Source organism: Spermophilus citellus, assembly GCF_964194105.1.
Source record: "Spermophilus citellus genome assembly, chromosome: 2".
Classification (NCBI taxonomy): domain Eukaryota; kingdom Metazoa; phylum Chordata; class Mammalia; order Rodentia; family Sciuridae; genus Spermophilus; species Spermophilus citellus.
This window is the reverse complement of record NC_138183.1, coordinates 243,083,255-243,103,594: the sequence shown is the minus strand read 5'-3', so window position 1 is coordinate 243,103,594 and position 20,340 is coordinate 243,083,255. Positions and strand designations below refer to the sequence as shown.

The following is a 20,340-nucleotide window of genomic DNA, read 5'->3' as shown; positions in this document are numbered from 1 at the left end:
CCTCCTGAGTCTGGCTTCTGGTTCTGTTTTCATATGGCATTGTCCTTCCTGCATCTCTGCTTTCTTATCAGGACCCCAGCCTCATCAAGGATGACCTCATCTTAGCTTGATTACATCTGTGAAGCCCATTTCCAAATAAGGCCACAGTCAGATTATAATAGAGCTAGGACTGGGACACATCTTTGAGGGGGAGGGGATGAAATTCAACCCACAACACTAGTTAGAAATGACTGCTCTGCTGAGTCACTTCACATTCTGATGACATGAGGCATATGATTTCCTGTGTCCCTGGCCTGGGGGGGGGGGGGGGGGGCGGCGGGGAAGGACACTCTTGGAAGCCTTTGTTCATTTGGCCCAGATTCATTCTTTCATTGATTTCCTCTCTGGGCCAACACACCAGGATCCACTGCTCACTAACTGATGCTGGTTCCTCATAGAACAAGTTATTTTTTTGTTTGTAGTTGTAGATGGGGAGTATGCCTTTACTTTATTTATTTATATGTGGTGCTAAGGATCAAACCCAGTGCCTTACATGTGCTAGGCAAGTGCTCTACCACTGAGTTACAGCTTCAGCCCTAAAACAAGAAATGTTGAGGACAGAAAATGATTCTAACTCTATGATAAGCATCCAGGTATGCGAATGGACTAAGTTCCAATCCCACTTTTCTTATGTGCTAGCTCTCTGACCTTGGGCAAGTTGATAATCTCACTAAATATAAGTGGACATAATATTTAGATCAAAGGTATGTGTGATGCTTAAATAGCCAATAAGAAAATGGGGTAACAGATGGCTCGCAGTAGGTATTCAGTCCATGATAGTTCCCCTTCCTCAGTTCCCCCAACCTCCATTCTGGGGAAAATAAAAGGGCTTGGGCACTGGCCCTGGATCTGGCTCTAGGGAGCAAGCTGGTCTTATTTTCTCTCTGCAGCGACATGCCCACCATGATGGAGAACTGCACCCAAGTCACCCGATTCCTCCTGCTGGGGCTCACAGAGCAGGAAGGGCTCCGGGGCATCCTCTTTGTGCTCTTCCTGCTCATCTACTCAGCTACCCTCATCGGAAACCTGGGCATGATCACCCTGATCCACTCCAACCCACAGCTCCACACACCCATGTACTTCTTCCTGAGCGTCCTCTCCTTCATAGACTCCTCCTTTTCCACCGTGGACACCCCCAGGCTGCTAGAGAGCTTCCTCATCTCAAGCCAGTCCATCTCCTTTGCAGGCTGTGTGGTCCAAATGGCTCTCATGACGCTCCATGGCACCGCTGAGTGTCTGCTCCTGGCCATCATGGCCTATGACCGATTCACTGCCATCTGCCACCCTCTCCTCTACCACACCATTATGTCTCAACGTCTATGTGTCCTACTGGTGGTGGCCACCTATACTGCTTCTGTTGCCAATTCAGCTTTGCTAACGAGGTACATCTTTAAGCTGCCCTACTGTGGCCCCAATGTCATTAACCATTATTTCTGTGACATCCCCCCTGTGCTCCATCTGGCCAGTGCAGATACTAGGGAAGTCGAAGCCATTGTCTTCTCATCGTCTGCCTTGATTATCCTTTTTACCCTCACCATTATCCTGGTCTCCTATGCCTACATCCTGGTGACCATCTGCAGGATGAATTCCCTGGAGGCACAGAGCAAAGCATTCTCCACCTGTGCCTCCCACCTCACCGTCATCTGCCTGTTCTATGGCACCACCACTTTCATGTATGCTCAGCCGAACTCTCCCAGTTCCATGGACCAAAACAAGGTGGTGTCTGTCTTCTACACTGTGGCCATCCCCATGCTGAACCCTCTGATCTACAGCCTGAGGAACAAGGACGTGAAAGCGGCTTTAAAGAGGAGATGTTCTGGCAAACTGCCTTTGTAACCAAGGGTGGAACATTCTCTCCCAAGCCATAACATTGTAGCCACACCATAAAACACAGATAAGATTAGGATTTAGATAGGGTAAAATACATGCCAGCATTATTTTATATACTGTACGTGTATCAACTCATTTAATCTTCAACTGTACAAAATGGTCCTGTTATTATTCCTTGGGAATCTGAGACAAAGAAAAACTCAGTAAGTTGTCTAAAATGTCACACAGCTGATAAAAGGCAGAGCCAAGATTTGAATTTAGGCAGTCTAGTTCCAGATACCATAGTCTCAACCAATACACTACGCTGCCTCTTTCTGATAACTGCATATCACAAACGGACAATGGTACTATTTTCTTTAAATTCCAGATCAATCACAAAGGACTGGATCAGGGAATCATAAAGTGATATGGGAGGAACCCTGGGGTTTGAAGCCAGTGAACGTAGTTCCGATCATCTTTGAATGACTTTCTTTCTTTCTTTCTTTCTTTCTTTCTTTCTTTCTTTCTTTCTTGTACTGGGGATTGATCCCAGGGGTACTCAACTATTGAGCCACATGCCCGGCCCTTTCTCTATACCCTTTTCTTTTTTATTTTGAGTCAGGGTCTCACTAAGTTGCTGAGGCTGGCCTCAAACTTGAGTTTTGGCCTCTTGAGTTGCTGGGATTACAGGTGAGCACCATTGCACCCAGCCTCACTATTATTTTTTTGTATCCTACTTTTTATCTGATTCTGAGAAGAAGGATTTTTAAATAAACTGTTGTCCAGGACAGCCCAGTTTTTAGAAAATTCACAATGTAGGTGGCACACAAGGCAAAGCATCTCAAAGGAGTTAAGCAAATGACTTTGGAAATACTGATGTTGATAATTCTAGTTCTTCAAAACATCTTCACATTTATTATTATATTTGCTCTTCATCAAATGCTGTACAATAGGTAAACCAGGTGTTACTATCTCATTTTACAAATAAACAGGAAAAAAAAAGTTTAACTACTTCTAAGCCTTGCTAGAAGTCCATAACATAGAAAAAAGAGAACCTAGGAGTCCTGAATTGTTACGGAACATCTAACACACACCTCTCAACATGGACATTCTTGATCTTGTGTTATAGACTAAATAGTGTAACCCCGCCCACCCACCACCACCACCCCAGAATTCATATGTTAAAGACCTAACCTCCTAAGTGACTGTATTTGGAGGTAAGGCCTAAAATAAGCAGGTTAAATAAGATCATAAGGGTAGGCCCCTGCTCCAGTAGGATTAATGTCCTTATAAAAAGAGAAGCCAGAGAATGATCTTTCTTTCTTTCTCTCTTTCTCTCCCCCACCCCCTCCAAGTGAGGTCACAACAAGAAGGCAGCCATGTGGAATTTTGAGAGCTACATATTTAAGCCTGAGATGATGGGATACACAGATGTATTATTATTTATTTTTTTTTTAAAGAGAGAGTGAGAGAGGAGAGAGAGAGAGAGAATTTTTAATATTTATTTATTTTTTTAGTTCTCGGCGGACACAACATCTTTGTTGGTATGTGGTGCTGAGGATCGAACCCGGGCCGCACGCATGCCAGGCAAGCGCGCTACCGCTTGAGCCACATCCCCAGCCCACAGATGTATTATTAATAACAAACTTTCCCATTTACTTTCTTCTGATACAGTCTCCCTAACCTCCAAATGTCCAAGTGTCGCTCCCCTGACTCCAACCTCTGGAAAACAGAGGGTCTCTCCCTGAAGCCTCCTATATGTCAAGGGATTCAGAGAACTGACTATAAGAATTTCAAACTCCTAAGGTTTACCAGGACGAGTTCTGCCTGGAGGAGTCAGAGAAGTTTCCCAGAAGGGCTTACATTTAAGACAGAACTAAGACAGTGATCACAAAGAGATTCTTTTTTTTTTTCAGGCTGATAAAGGGACTGGGGAGAAGTCATCCCAGGTGTCCTGAATTGTGATGGATTTTTTTTTTTTAAGTCTGGAAATAGTCCTGACTGGTGTAAAGGCTCTGTGAAAGCAACAGAGATCCAGGCACCTTCTGTATTTCTGTCCCAGCATCTTTAGTGCGTATTTTCTTTTATGGCCTCAATTGTTCCCTCAAAAATGTATATATTGAAGTCCTCATGCCCAGCACCTCAGAACATGGTGGGATGTGCAGACAGGTTCTTCAAAGAGGTGATGAAGTTAAAATGAGCCCACCCCAGGGTGGTCCTAGGCCAGTCTGACTGTTGTGCTTCCACAAAGAGGAAATTTGGACACCATAAAAAGCCAGAGATGTGCACACAAAGGAAAAGCCACGTGAGGACACAGTGCACAGGTGGCCATTGGTAAACCAAGGAGAGGGGCTCCTACCAGTCCTTGATCTTGGACTTCCAGCCTCCTGGAGGCCATAACAAAGAATGGCCAGCAAAGGAATGAGGTTTCCATACTCAAGGCCACCTCTGGGTCCTGTCCAGCTACTGAAGCCCTAACCAACAGTTCAGTGCTCAAAGAAGAAAGCTGAAGAATGGGGGTGGGGGGATTGCCAGCTGTCTGTTCCCTTTAGATAGCCTTCCCAGTAACAGCTGTGTGCCTCTCCTGAGCCAGAACTTCAGCCCTGGGAGTCACAATCAGCAAGGGAAGCTGGGAAATAAAAGTATTAGCTGGGCACAGGCCGCCTGGACTGTCTCGCGGTCGGGCTGACAAGGAAGGGCAGAATGAGTCCTGGGTGGGTGTCTAGCCACGGTGGCCACCCCTCTCTTGCTGCCTACTGCCTAGGGGGTGGAGGAAAATTGACGGCTCACCCACATCACTGATGCATCCTGCCAACAGATTGTGTGTGGATAGCAAACCAAGTTTAACCCAGCAAATTCGATGAGATCATGTCTTAGTCATTTGAGCTGCTACAACAAAATGCCATAAACTGGGTGGCTCCTACACAGCAGATATGTATTTCCGGTAGTTGCAGAGCCCAAGAAGTCCAACACCCAGACCGTAGCTGACTCAAGAGTCTGGGGAGGATTCAAGTTCATAAGCCGCGCCTTCTCGTTGTGTCCTCGCATGGTGGAAGGGGAAACCAGCTCTTGGGTCTGCTTAATAAGGGCAGTATCTCTCTGATATGTGGATGCTAACATGCAATAAGGGAAGGGGTGAATAGAAATTCATTGAATTAGACAAAGGGGAATGAAGGGAAGGGAGGGGGGATGGGAATAGGAAAGACAGTAGAATGAATCAGACATAACTTTGCTATGTTCATATGTGAATACATGACCAGGGTAACGTCACATTATGTACCACTGCAAGAATGGGATCCTAATTAGAATAAGTCATACTCCATGTATGTATAGTATATTAAAATACACTCTACTGTCATGTATATCTAAAAAGAACCAATTTTTTTAAACTGTGCTAATCCCATTCATAAAGTCTTTGCCCTTGGCCTTATCCTCTCCCAAAGACCCTGCCTCTCAATACTATCCCCTAGGGGGTTAGGATTTCAACATATGAATTTGAGGAAGATATAAACATTCAGACTTCAGCAGATCAAATTGTAAAAATTCATACTCCCAGTTTCTCTAGAATGCAACAATAAAAAAAGATCACTCTGCTAGTCTTATTCTCAGCAGAGTCGTAATCATCTGGTGCTAAGCCACAGCTGCTATTTCAGCCTCTCCTGGTCCCCCTCAACCCAGTTTACCCAACACTCTTGATTACTGGCTGTTGCCTTTTTAACATGCCTGGAGTTTTTACTGTAGTAGAGGAACTTTATTATATTCACATGTCTAGCAAAAGTAAGAAAAGACAACATGGACCTAGAGACCCACATGCTTTCAAATAAAAAGCCAGCACCTAGACCAATGCTAAACACACAAAGATGTTCAATAAATACTCTGAATGAATCAAGAGATTATTCCTCTTTTTAATGTTAAAAAAGTCTCTATAGATTTAATATAAGCCCCTCCACCCCAAAAAAATCTGTCCACAAAGAAAAAATAAAGGCTACATTTTTTAATCCATTTAAGGTATCTAAATGACGCATTTTGACCTTTGAGTTTGCAAATTTTGACCAATGGGTAAAACTCTAGACTCTACTATTATCTTTTTTTTTTTTTAAAGAGAGAGTGAGAGAGAGAATTTTTAATATTTATTTTTTTAGTTTTCAGCGGACACAACATCTCTGTTTGTATGTGGTGCTGAGTATCGAACCCGGGCCGCACGCATGCCAGGCGAGTGCACTACCGCTTGAGCCACATCCCCAGCCCATAGACTCTACTATTATCTTAAGAGAGACCATCCCACCAGTCATGATGGCACACACCAGTAATCCAAGCAACTCAGGTGGCTGAGGCAGGAGGATCAAAAGTTCAAGGTCAGCCTAAGCAACTTAGATTCGAAAGTTCAAGGTCAACCTAAGCAATTTAGATTCTCAGCAACTTAGCAAGACCCTGTCTGAAAATTAAACAGGCTGGGGATGTAGCTCATGGTAAAGTGCCCTAGGTTAAATCCCCAGTACCGTGGAGTGGGATGGGGAGAGATTGTCCCAAACTGACCTTCCAAGAAAGCACCCCACATTTTCCACCATGCACTGCAGCCACAACCAGTGACCTGGCCTGACTCAAACAGACCGTGCATTCTCACCCACCTCTGCCTTGCTCAAGTCTGTCCCAGTGCTTGGAATGTACTTCCCCCTCCACTGTCAGCTTGACAAAGTTCTATTATCATTTTAGTCCTAGCCTACATGCAATGCCTTCTGGGAAAAGTCTGACTCCTGTAGATAGAATCCATCTTTCTTTCCTCTGTGCTCTGGTTTTCCTTTGATAAAGGAAAAAAAAAAGTTTTCAAACTATTAGAAACCAAAGTTTAAGCACTGGGTAGGACTTTTTTTTTTTTTTTTTTTTTTTTTTTACTTTCAAGCAGGAGATCTACCCAATACAGAGCCTAGGAAATTTCTGTACGGTTTAGATATGACGTGACCCCAAAAAACTCCTGTGTTAAATGCAGGGATCTTCACAGGGCTGATGATCAGATTATGAGAACTGTGACCCAATCAGTTCTTCCCAGTTTGAATGGACTGACTAGGAGGTAACTATAGGTAAGTGGGGCATAGCTGGAGGAGGTGGGTCACTGGGAATGCGCCCTGGAAGGATATTCATCTGCCCTGTGGCCCCTTCTCCTCCCTCTCTTCCTACCTCTCTCTCTCCCCACACATTCCTACCACCCCCCTCATTGCAGGCCTCCATGTCTTAAGCAGCTTTCGCCCACCATACCCTTCCGCCATGATGTTCTTGCCTCACCTCAGGCTCAGAACAATGGTGTCAGCTTACTATTGGATACGGAAAATGACAAACTCCAAAATAATATGGCCTCAGGGAAAAGGAATGAGGGAGTCACCATCTTTCCCGGTTACAGGCTGTGTGGGGGGTAGGATATATCCATCAAGTCTGAAATGACAGTTTCCAGACACTGATCCCACACCCACTGACCCCACACCCTCTATCTGCCCAGTAAAGATAGCCCCAACTGACATTCTCATTAATGGAGACACCTCTCGGTATAACCTATATAAGCCTAAACTTCCCCTTTGGCCAGTGGCTCATTTTCCACCAGGAAAGTAGATCCATCAGAGGCATCACTCGTTCCTGAATAAAGGCTATGCTGAGCTGATCCGTGACGTTTGCTTCCAGCCTGGTCCTTTTGCACTAACACTGACCATAGATTAAATCTCTGAAACTGTTAGCTGAAATAAATGTTCCCTACTCTAAGTTGTTCCTGTCAGGTATTTTTGTCACAGTGACAAAAAGCTAGCTGACACAGGTAGTTTACATAGGCCAGAAGATGGTGAATCATCTCTTTCCTTTGGTAGGAAAGCAAAGTCTCTGGGTGTGACTACTGACTGCTGAAACCTGGGTTTGATTAGATAAGCTCTGGCCTGGTTGTTAAGGGGAGGATCTTCTGTGCACACATGTACTGCCCAGCTCAGGGTAGTGGCATCCAGCTACCTCTGCTGAATAGGCAAAGTGTCCGAATCAGTCATCCAGTTGGCACTGTGCTGTGTACCAGGCCAGGAGGCCAGGCAGGTCTGCTTATTTATGTGCACACCAACACTCGCCACGCTGCACCGTAGTGTCAGTTCTGTTTTTCTCCTCATCCCTCCACACACTAGCTGTGGATACCTGGAGTGCTTACTCATTTGTTTGTTTACCTTATGTCTCAGTCACCCAGCCTCTGGCCCAGTATTGAAATAGAGAAAATAATCAACCAGTGCTTGGTATTTGATTTAAATGAGATACAGAATCGATGCTCAGCAAACTATAGCTCTTGTCATAGAGACCTGTAGGGCCAAAGACTGGGCAGGATTCTTTCACCTAAGGGTAGAGAGGGATGCCTCTAGAGGAATCCCAGTGTAACTGCTGCAGAGTCCCAGGGCTGCATCTTCCCCATGAGGAGCTGACAGTCCACCTCCTCATCAGCAAGCTGCCTTTTCACAGGGACAGCCATCTGGAAACACCCACACTGTCACATCCAGCAGTCCTCCTTGGGATGGGCTCTATCCAACTGTGTAGGGGCAGTGGGAGCAGACTGCGGTACAGCCCCATTTAATTCTAGACTTTATTGCTGCCTTTATTTAATAATGAAGGTGGTTGCACTGTTGGGAAATCATAGCATCAGGATGCAGCCAAAGTCTGTGGGATCCAGAGCACAGACCCTTTCCACAGCTCTGAGCAACCCTGGTCATCCCTCGAGCCTTGGCCATCGGCTCCTTTAAAACCTCTGCGACCAGCAAGCTCTCTTTAAAGCATGCACAGAATCCATTTAAGTGTGAGGGTTTTGCGACCCAGCGGGGTTATAAATTCCCCAAGGGCACAGAAGTATGCCTTCCAGAGCTGGGGTTTGGAATGTGAACTCAGTGAAATCGAGTGGGGAAATCATAGGATGCATCTGCCCAAATACCAACAGTGCTGCTCTGCAAAGACCTGGATTTCTGCAAGGAATTCCAGAGGCAAGGTCCCTTTTGCATTCCCTGTGAGAAAACCCTATCAGCTTCCACACCAGCCTCCTCCCTCAGGGCCTCCACATCTGATCAACAATTCAGGTCGAGTGAGTCTGACTAGGAGCTCCTGATGAGCACGGGATAGCTGCAGAGGGAGGTGGGGGGAAAGGAGGAGGAGGAGGAGGAAGAAGAGAGAGAGGAGGAGGAGGAGGAGGGGCAAGGTCAGAGTGGGGAAATAACCACGCCCCTCTAGCCGGTCCCCTCTCGGTCCCCTCTCGGTCCCCTCTCGGGACTCTCTCCCAAGAGGCCTATCTTCAGCAGGGAAGGTCTCCACCGGAGGCATCAGCATGTGACTCACCTGGGAAGAACTTTTCTTTCTCCAGGATGAGTTCAGGCAGGCTCAAGAGTGCTGGAGGAGGGCGTGAATCACTGATGAAGAACCAGGGAGTGGGAGAAGGAGAGCAGGTCTGCTCTGTGTGCCTCCCTTCTGACCCCTGCCCAAGGATACACAAAGGCCCAAAACCCTGCCTAGGCTCAGGGCCAAGGTCTTGTAACCTTGACACTACTGGATAATTCCTCACCATGGGGAGTGGCCCTGTGCATTATAGAATGTTTCAGCATGCAGGGCCTGTACCCAAGAAGCTAGTAGCAACCTCCACCCAGCTGTGGCAACCAAAGAAGTCTCCAAGCATTGCCAAATGTTCCTGGGAGTAGGGAGGAATCTGCCTGCTTGAGACCACTGGCCTTGACAGGCTGGCTCGCTCTCCTTACCCTCCTTTGCAGATGTGGAGTGGGGCCTCCGTCTCATCTTTCCTACTGCTGCCTCTTCTGAGAAATCCCTGAAGGTGATCCACCAGGACCTGACCATACAAGGTCATTGCTGCTGCTTCTTTCAGGGCCATGAATAAGGACAAGTAAGTTACATTGTGGAAAAGTAAAAGGCCCCCATAGCTCAGAGAGAAAAAGAAGAGATGGGAAAGGACCCAGGTGTCCCCATCTCACAGTAACTGCAAGTGCAGATGGACTGGGGCAGCACTGGCCAACACAATGGAAGACACAAATATGGGCCACATGTATAAATTTTAAATTTTCTAGTAGCTTCATTTAAAAAAAAAAAAGAAATAGTTGAACTTAATTTTGATAAATTTTATTTAATCAGTGTATCCAAAATAGAGTCAATATATAACTAATATTTTAAATGAGTATGAGATAGTTTACTTTTTTCTCTGTGTGTCAAATTTTCATCATCCAAAGGTATCTTCCATTTTCAACTTGTCACAGTTTGGACTAAGCACATTTCTAGTGCTTAATATCTACACAGGGCCAGTGGCTACCATATCGGAGAGATGTGAACCTTAGCTACACAATAAGGCAAACTAGTCTCCAACTACATACAATCTGTCCCTTGGTATCCCCAGAGGATTGGTTCCTGGGGCCCATGAATAACAAAATCCACAGATACTCAAGTCCCTTAAAGAAAATGGCATAATATTTGCATATGACCTACATGCATCTTCCCATATTAAATCATCTCTAGATTACTTGCAGTACCTAAAGCCATGTGAAAGCTATGTCAAGTGTTGTTACACTGGGGGGAGTCGGGAGGGGTGTGGCTCAGTGGCAAAGTGCTTGCCTAGCATGTGTGAGGCATTGGGTTCCATCTTTATCACCACATGAAAATAAATAAAGGCAGGCTGTCCATCTACAACTACAAAAAAATTTTTTTAAGAGTTATACTATATATTGTTTAGGGAGGAACATCTACATGTGTTCAGTACAGGCGTATTTTTCCCCTAATATTTTCCATCTGTGGTTGGTTGAATGTGCAGCTATGGAATACGTGGATACATACATGTCTCTGGTCCTTTTCAGAGGCTTGGGTCTCAACCATTCCACTCCATAACTCTCGTTGGCCAGGAAGAAAGTTATAAATCCCCAGGTTGTAACTGAGCCTAACCCTGCCCTATGCACAGACTGTCTCCACCCAGCCCATACACACCCTACTCCTTCCTCTGAAGCTGAGTTTTCTCCCTGCTTGCCTCATGAAAAGTAACAGATCCACCCAGCCCTGTGGACCCTGCCTTGTCTATGGGTTATCTGTTCCTAAGCTTTTGCCCATATCTACTTCCTGGTAGACAGGTAAGGTACTCAGTAAGCTGAGTGCCTCTCTTGAACTGATAAATTTGCAAGCCTTGTTGATAAATCCCTTAGTTAACACATCAGACCAGGTATTAGGGCTAGTCTGGGTGAGATCCTCTCTTTTCCAAGAGTTACTTTTCTGACCATCACCCTCTCTCCTTATAGTTCTGCTAGGAGGCACTTCCTAAAATCAGCTCATCTGGCTCAAAGACCGTACAAGGGCTTTGGTGGAAAAAGACAGAACATGCTAAGGCTAGGGGAAGAAATTCCAAGACTTTCAAAACTTTTTGTCACTAGTTATCTTTCCAGATAATGACTCAGCAGCTTTAAAAAAAAAAAAAATCAACCTGTACACAGCACACCTTTAATTCAAGCAACTTGAGAGGCTGAGACAGGAGGATTGCAAGTTCAAAGCTAGCCTCAACCCTTAGTGAGGCCCTAAGCAATTAGCAAGACCCGTCCCAAAATAAAAAATTTTTAAAAAGGGGGCTGGGGATGTGGCTAAGTGATTAAGTGCCCCTGGATTTAATCCCTGATACAAAAAAAAAAAAAAAATCCTGACACTAGTACATAATGGCTTACCTAACATTTAGTAGGATCTCAGTATGTATGTGCCGCAGTCTGGCTGGGCACAAAATCACGAGCCACCACACACCTTGTAGATTCAAACAGCAACTCTTTATTCCCGAACTCACACCGGCACTCTACACACATGTTCTGGGGAAATCCACGTTCTGAATCCCAAACACTCTCTGAATCCCGCGAGAACTCAACGGGAACTCAAGGAGCGGGCATGCCTGAGGCAGCAGGGTACACCTTAAACCTGGAACTGCCCTAAACCCAAGGAGCAGGATACTCCCTAAAACCTGATCCGCTCTAAACCCGGATCCGCCCTGGTCCTTGAGCAAGGTCACCTTACTCAAGCATACATGCAATGTCACTGCAAATGACCTGGGTCCAAAGGCAAGCCCATTTCCACAATGGAGAGTCCTTCCTCTAAGCAACATGGAGTAGGCTGACAAAGAAATTGCCATGCGTCATTCCTACTTGGCAATGGCTCTCAGCATGTATGAATCTGTTTAATATTATGAATTTGTATAATGTTTGAATTTGTTGTTAGTGGCAAATATGGCTTGTATCCTGCTGCCCAAACACTGTATCCACAGAGGCCTGGGTAGACAGCCAGATTTATTACTCTAAAAGTCAGTTCTAGCATTCTACCACCAACCAGTTCCCCTCCCCTCCCTCATTAAATCCCCAAACTCCAATTGTAAAGATCCATATCCAGTCCCCTTCCCCTTGGGACCACTGCTTCAAGTTCTACTTACTTTTTTTGACTTTTTGGAGCCTCTTTGGTTCTGGATCTTGGAGTTTTCTTCAATTTGGAGCTCAGTCATATCTTTTGAATTATTTTCTTATTATTCTTTTGCTGCATTTCTATATTTGAAATGGAAAAGTGTTTCTATTTTTTGTCCAAAGGCTACAAACTATCATGCAAGTTCCCTTGTGGTCTGGCCCAGGTTGCTCTTCTAGGCTGCTTCTCAGGTAAGTCCATCCTCACATGCCTCACTTGCTCCACAAGTTACAAAAATATTTGCTGCATTCCCAAATCAGCCATGGTCTCTCACACCTCCAAACACCTAAATATACTATCTGAAGGTGTGAAATTTTCTTGTTCACCCCCCTCACTCCCACTCAACTTGTATAATTCACTAGGCTTGCAGGGTCAGTGTCAGGGAAGACAGCTGTAGAGTTGTTATTTCTGCAAGTGTCCCCTGACATTGGCCCTGTAAGGCTAGGTCAATACCCCATTTCTACTTTTGTGTTCTCTTAGTCTACCCAATCTGCTCTCATAGTATATTAATTGTGCATCATCTTAGATTTTTAGTTGTCATTGTTGTTTTTCATTTTCCCAAGGAAAGTCTACTTCATCCACAAGGTGAAGTCTCCAGCAACCTTTGTGTTCTACAAGACCCTGCCAAGGAACAAATTTTTCATAAAGGTGACTTCAAGGTACCTTACTTGCCTGGATTTTTCATAAAGGTGACTTCAAGGTACCTTACTTGCCTGGATTTTTCATAAAGGTGACTTCAAGGTACCTTCCTTGCCTGGATTCTTCCTAAGCCCTGCAAAGGTCATAGCTATGTATTTACATAGTCACTTTTTTTTTGTTTGTTTTGCAAAATTTTAAACAGAAGATATTTTAACAACAGTTGGTAAAACAAACCTCTGTATCTTGCAATCTTGGTTTCCCCTCCTGAAGCTTTAGAGTGGCTGCAGGTGATGTGACATCCAGCTTAAAGGGACATTGTGAATACACTGCATTTGGGTTTTTGCATGTGTTGAAGTGGTTTAGATGCTTTTGTATTTAGTTATTGGTAAACCTCTCAGGAGCACTAGCATCACCCATCATGCCAACTCACCCAGCATTATGAACAAAAGGTCAAAGTCAACGTTCTGCTCATTGGACTCCCATGGCCTGCAGCACCCACATACATGTGGGCCATGAACAAAAATCAAAACTGAAATGTTCAGTAAGTCAGAAGAGAGGCTATTAGGCTGAGGTTGTGGCTAAGTGGTAGAGTACTTGCCTCACACATGTGAGGCACTGGGTTCGATCCTCAGCACCACATAAAAATAAAATAAAGGTATTGTGTTCGCCAACTAAAAATATATATATATATATATTTAAAAATTGAAAAAAAGAAAAAAGAAGAGAAGCTATGGAAACTTCCTTCAGCTATCAGAATTTACTAATAAATATATATACATATTTAATGTCTTTGATTCTTGTCAATTTTAGTACATTTTTAGTTTCTGGGATTTATTTCCTTGCTCATTCCAAGTAATGATTTTTTTCCTAGGTAATTTTTGTTTGTTTGTTTGTTTTGAATACTGAGGATTGAACCCAGCAGCACTATATGACTGATACATCCCTAGCAACACACACACACCCATTTTTTTTTTTAATTTCCAGACAGGGTGTCACTAAATTGCTAAGGGTCTCATTAAGTTGCTGAGGCTGGCAGCAAATTTACAATCCTCCCGCCTCCGTTACTTGAGTTGCTGGGATTACAGACATGTGCTACTGTGCCTGGCTTTTTTTGGTAATCTTACTTTTTTTTTTGGTGGGGGGGTGGGGTGGGGTACTGGGTATTGAACTCAGAGGTACTCAACCATTAAGCCTCATCCCCAGCCCTATTTATTTTGTCTTTTACTTGAAGACAGGGTCTCACTGAGTTGCTAAGCACCTCACAGTTGCTGAGACTGGCTGCGAACTCGTAATCCTCCTGACTCAGCCTCACAAGCCACTGGGATTATAGGTGTGCGCCACCATGTCTGGCTACATTTTATTTCTTAAAGAGAGCTCCTAAGTGGTAAAACTTTTTTTTTTTAAAGAGAGAGTGAGAGAGGGGAGAGAGAGAGAGAATTTTTTTAATTTTTTTTTTTTTTTTTTTTTTTTTAGGTATCGGTGGACACAACATCTTTGTATGTGGTGCTGAGGATCGAACCCCTGACGCGCTGCATGCCAGACGGGCACGCTACCGCTTGAGCCACATCCCCAGCCCAGTGGTAAAACTTTTAAGGCCCTCAATACATGGATATTTCCCTGACTCCACCCATTTACCACAGCTGATCCACGCTAGACACCATATTCTTTCATGCAGGAGTTTGGATTCTAATCAAAAACTGGGATTTCTGTGGGGCTGGAACTGTAACATAAGAACTCTGGGGCTGGGGATGTGGCTCAAGCGATAGCGCGCTCGCCTGGCATGCGTGCGGCCCGGGTTCGATCCTCAGCACCACATACAAACAAAGATGTTGTGTCCGCCGAGAACTAAAAAATAAATATTAAAATTTAAAAAAAAAAGAAAAAGAAGAACTCTGGGACCTTGGGGTGACCGTGATTCTGTGCATGGGTGAAGTTCTGGAGAAAACCAGTGGGCAGAGTAGCCAGAGGCAAAAAGTTCTGTCTTCTTTCCCAAGTCTGGTTCCTGCTTTCTCCCTCCCAATGTGTCTATTTTAGTTATCTATTGCTGAATAACAAACAATTTGTTCTATTGCTGAATAACAAATTGTCCTCAAGCAGCAGCTTAAAACAACAAGTGTCCGTCATCTCACAGTTTCTGTGAGTCAAGAATCTGGAAGCAGCTGAGCTGGGTGGTTCTGTTCTGCGTGGTTTCTCATGAGGTTGCAGACTCCACTAGGGACGGAGGAGCTGCTTTCAGGGTGGCCCATTCACATAGTTATTGGCAGGACACCTCCATTTATGCCTAGTGGACTTTGCCTCAGATCTGCTTGAGTGTTCTCACAACATGGCAGCTGGATTCCCAGGAAAGAGTGATCCAAAATAGAGAAGAGCAAGAAAGCCTCAGGCCTTTTATGACTGGAATGAATGAATTGTGTGCTCTCAAAAATCATATCTTGAAGTCCTAACCCCCTCAGAATGTGACCTTGTTTAGAGAAAATGTCTTCACAGATGTAATCAAATTAAAAGGAGGTCATAAAGATGGGCCCTAATCCAATATGGCTGATGTCCTGGGGGACACAGCCGGGCATGGTGGCACACACCTGTAATCCCAACAGCTCAGGAGGCTGAGGTAGGAGGATTGCGAGTTCAAAGCCAGCCTCAGCAAAAGTGAGGTGCTAAGCAACTTAATGAGACCATGTCTCTAGATAAAATACAAAATAGGGCTGGGGATGTGGCTCAGTATTCAAGTGCCCCTGAGTTCAATCCCCAGTACTCAAAAATAAATTAAATAAATAAAAAATAAAAGGACACAAAGATAGACATGCACACAGGGAGAATGGCATGTCATGTCAAAATGAAAGCAGATATTCAAATAATGCTTTTAAATCAAGCAATACCAAAGATTGCCAGCAAATACCAGATGCCAGGAAGAGACAGAGAATAAATTCTCTCTCACAGGCCTCAGAAGAAACCAAGCCAACACCTTGGCCTCAGATTTCTGAACTCCAAAGCTACAAGACAATGCATTTCTGTTGACTAAGCCAACCATCCATAATACTTTGTCACAGCAGCTCTAGCAAACAAATACAATCACCAAGTCTCATAAGTCATACATCATCATTTCTATTCTATTTCTTACAGGTGAGTCACTAAGTCCAACCCATGCTGAAGGGTAGGGGAATTAAGCTCCGTGACTTGAAAGGAAGACTACGAGAAAGTTTGTGGGCATAATTTAAGTCATCACCAGTTCTAAGATGAACTGAAACCTTATGACAAATTCTCCCCTTTTGTTTAAGCTGACTCCAATTGGACTCCTTAGTTTTACATTCAAAAGTCCTTATAAAGAATGTATTTGTTGGGCTAGAGTGGTTGCTCAGTGGTAGAGTGCTTGCCTCAACATGTGTGAGGCACTGGGTTCAGTCCTCAGCACTGCATATAAATAAATGAATAAAATAAGGTCCATCAACAACTACAAAAATATTTTTTAAAAAAGAATGTATTTGTGGCCAGGTGTGGTGGCACACACCTGAAATCCCAGCAGCTCAGGAAGCTGAAGCAGGAGGATTGCAATTTCAAAGCCAGCCTCAGCAAACTTAGGGAGGCCCTAAGCAACTTAGCAGGACCCTGGCTCAAAATAAAAAATAAAAAGGGGCTAAGAATGTGGCTTGGTGGTTATGTGCCCCTGAGTTAATCCCTGGTACCAGAAATAAAAAAGAATGCATTTGTGTTTCTCTAATAGATTTTTGAGAAGAGATTTTGTAACTCTAACTCTCAGGAACCAAACATAGAGCTGGAATGTTTGCTTTACAAAGATCCTTATTCCATTAAGATTGCCAAAAATAGCAACACATTCCATGTGTATAGCATTTTAGACTTCACATAGCACTTCCCTAATAAATAAAGATCAGCTGAGAGAATGACTACAATGTTTGCAAAGGTGTGAGTAGCATTATATTTCCTAGGTGTGGTTCATCCCATGGATAACAGATATTTGGCTTTTATATCTTTGTATAAGGATATAAAACTTTGCAGATGACTTCATGCACTCATGCATTCAGCAAGTATATATGGAGGATCCATTATGTACCTCAGACTGGACTAACTACTAGAGATAAGAAAGTTCCTCCCCTTGGGAAATGTATCATCTGGCATTAAAATTTTTGTTAGACTATGTGTCCCATGTTGGAGTTCAAAAAGAAAAACTTCTCTGGGTGGCCTGCCTGCCTCCATCTGCCTCTCCAACCTGCATCTGTCTACTGAGCATCACCCTTTTCTGGACACTGGATGGCACACAGAGGCCAAGAGCCTTTGAGGAGTGACTGTTTTAGCAAGAACCATATGGTCAAAGAAACACAGTTGTCTGAAGTTTAATTTTAATGTTCTGTGAATACTTTTTCCCCTTTCATGCTGCAGGGGATCTGGGCCAAAGACTGTGAGTGGGTGAAGAGGGAGAGAGAAATGGAAAACTAAAAATGACAAATGAGGGAAGCAGTGGTACATTCTCACTTGAAAAATAACTGAGAAGAGATTGCTGGGTGTTGGTGTGGGTGTATGCAAATGATATGTAAATTGACACCCATGCCAGCTCAACTTATTACAGCCCTTTTATTTTACGTGTTTGGTAGGGGTCATTGGGAATACTCTCCTGGAGTCCATTATGCCCAGTTATTGGCTGCTAACTTTCACTCATCATGCCTATTTGATTGTGGGTGAAACATTTCCCCCACCCTGGCCCTTTGGATCTCCTTTTACCTATCAGAAATGGATACATACTCTTTAAGGTTCCTCCCGTTTTTACTTACAGTCTTTATACGGTCAGCAATAGTTTCCTTGGCCCTCTGTATTTTCACAAAACCAACCCCAGAACTGGAACACTCCTCTAAAGCCCAAAACATGGTGAAGATATGAGCAAAAGGAGATAGTAGGAAAATAAAGCTGTAGACTAGAATCATCCATAGATAATTCACAGAGGAAAAGATAGGGGAGAGTAGCAAATAAAGATAAAGAACCACATTATCTGTGTCTTCCCCAGCAGGTACATTCAGAGCAATGCTACATCCGTATTAGGTTATCAAATTTTTAAACTGTGGAACTGAGCAAATTTATGTCTCTCTGCTGGTAAAGTCCCCAGTACGAGAGGTATCTGAACAGACGGTTAAGGGCCAACTAGTGAGAATGGTGAAGCATGTGTCCTCCAATGCCATTTGGAAGGCTCTTAATGTCCCTTCCAACTTATGATTCCACATTTCCATGAAAGCTTAATCAGATTAGACTGAATTCCCTGAAAATCTCAAGTTTTAGGTTTCTCCACCCTTAGTCTGTATTTGGAAGACCTCTCATATCCTGCTCTATACCTGCTCCAACCAATGCTCAATCATTCCTCCTCTCTTCTCCAGCCCCCAGTCGTCTTTTGTGCCTAATCTGAGAAAAAGTAACAACCTCAGATACTTCTATCCTGAGCCCTCCCTGATATACCATTAGTCAATTACCAGTTAACTTTTGGGGGTTCCTTTTATTTCTCCCAAAGTTATTTTCTTCTTTTATTCAACCAATAAATAAGAATCAAACACCAATGAGTGTCCTGTTGTGTGTTTGGCACTATATGGAATAAAGAACATGCAAACACGTTGTTCCCTCCCTCCAGGGTGCCTATAGTTTGGCTATTGGGGTGAAACTACCACTGTTTACTAATAATTTTCAAAATAGGTTCACCAATCAACAACTCAGAGGCATATCCAACACAAAAATGCTGTGGGAATTCAGAAGAAATACTGCTTTCACTTAAGGTGGTAAAGAGGAGGGGAAATTTAAATTCGACAAATGTATAAAAGGTAAATCTTGACTGAGAGAAAGAAGGTCATGGAGAACTCTGGGAACAAGAAGTCAGGAATAGGGCTGGGGATGTGGCTCAAGCGGTAGTGCGCTCACCTGGCATGCATATGGCCTGGGTTCGATCCTTAGCACCACATACAAACAAAGATGTTATGTCCGCCGAGAAATAAAAAAATAAATATTTAAAAAAAAAAAAGAAGTCAGGAATTATGGCAGGGCGTTACGTGCATGAGTCTGAAAGGATGCAGCACAGGGGCTTCTTGGAAACAAGGCTGGAGGGCGGCAAACATCATGAGAGGTGGCCATCATGGAGTTCCTGAAAGCCATCCTCCACAGCAGCTCCCTTCCTGGAGGCTGTGATCCAACTGCGTTAACACTGGGGGCTATTTATGACTGAGGGAGAAAATGCTATGAAATTATCAGCCCTCAGAGTCTCGTTTCAGCTACTTCCCACACTCAGCACCATCCTGGGAATGAACTACGTGCTGTCAGCGGTGAACACTATCAGCAGGAAGGTCAGCCATCAGCCAGCAGAAGAAAAGATGGCAAAGGGTATGGAGGCTTGAATGAGGACGGTAGATGTAGGAGGAAGGTTGAGGGGACAGGCTGTTAGAAGGGTGGAGAAGGGGACACAAACCTGAGATACAACCCTTAGGAAGCAGAGGACATGTTTAAAGGAAATTCCTTGCAAGTTGCTGTATGAGAAGGTATTTCAGCACCCTGGGCCTGGACAGCACTCCCCCCTGGCTTGCTCTTTCCCTTGGCCCTTCTGAGTCTGTGTGGGATATCAGGTTCCAATTCTACCCCAGATTCTCTTTTTTCTCTTCTTGCCAATCACCCTCTCCTCAACCATTTACTAGGCCTCAGCAGCTGCTCAGATGAATTACTCTGATCTCTTTGGAGATGCCTGTATTTAGCAACCCAAGGAACATCGGTTCTGGTAAAATGGAATCAAATAGATTGCTCGCTTTTGACTTTGTTTCCAGGAACAAAGCTACATTCTGCAATTTTAGTGGACATAATTCAATTCGTAGTCAATATAAAGCTATTACTCACTGGAAGCTCACTAGGTACCAGGCATTACATTTGACACAACTAGAAGTGCCCAGTTAGTCCTCTCAATATTCCAGAGATTTTCAACACCATTTTACAGATAAGGAATCCAAGAGTCATAGGCATCATATAATCTATCCATGGATACACCACCAATAAATATCAGATTCGAATCCTGATTCAAATAATTTGTAAGACCACATTATTGCAGACAAGAAGATTTTAGTTGGAACACAAGTTAACAAATTTATTTGAATTGTTATGCATTAATTTTAATGTGCACTAAAATACAACTGCTATATTAACTCCCTGAATTTTAAGGATATTATTTCAAAAGGTAGGATTAGATCTATTTCATTTTTAAGTGAGTTGGGTTATTAAATATTGATTAAATATTACAAGTAGCATGTATGTTGGGAAAAATCATGACTGGCTTTTGGAAAACACTGCACTACACTATACTTTGCATATTATTGAGTGATATTTTGAGAACCTATCTAATCCCTAATCTTGTAAATG

General features: G+C 43.7%; 1 protein-coding gene across 1 annotated transcript; it reads left to right on the top strand.

Annotated features, from left to right (window-relative positions):
• Window positions 1-933: 933 nt before the first annotated feature.
• On the top strand, window positions 934-1,875 carry LOC308641168 (olfactory receptor 5P55-like; the record flags this gene model as incomplete). The annotated part of the gene is made up of 1 exon (XM_081279478.1): window positions 934-1,875. The coding sequence occupies one exon, from the start codon at window positions 934-936 to the stop codon at window positions 1,873-1,875; it is 942 nt and encodes a 313-aa protein (XP_081135604.1).
• Window positions 1,876-20,340: the final 18,465 nt, after the last annotated feature.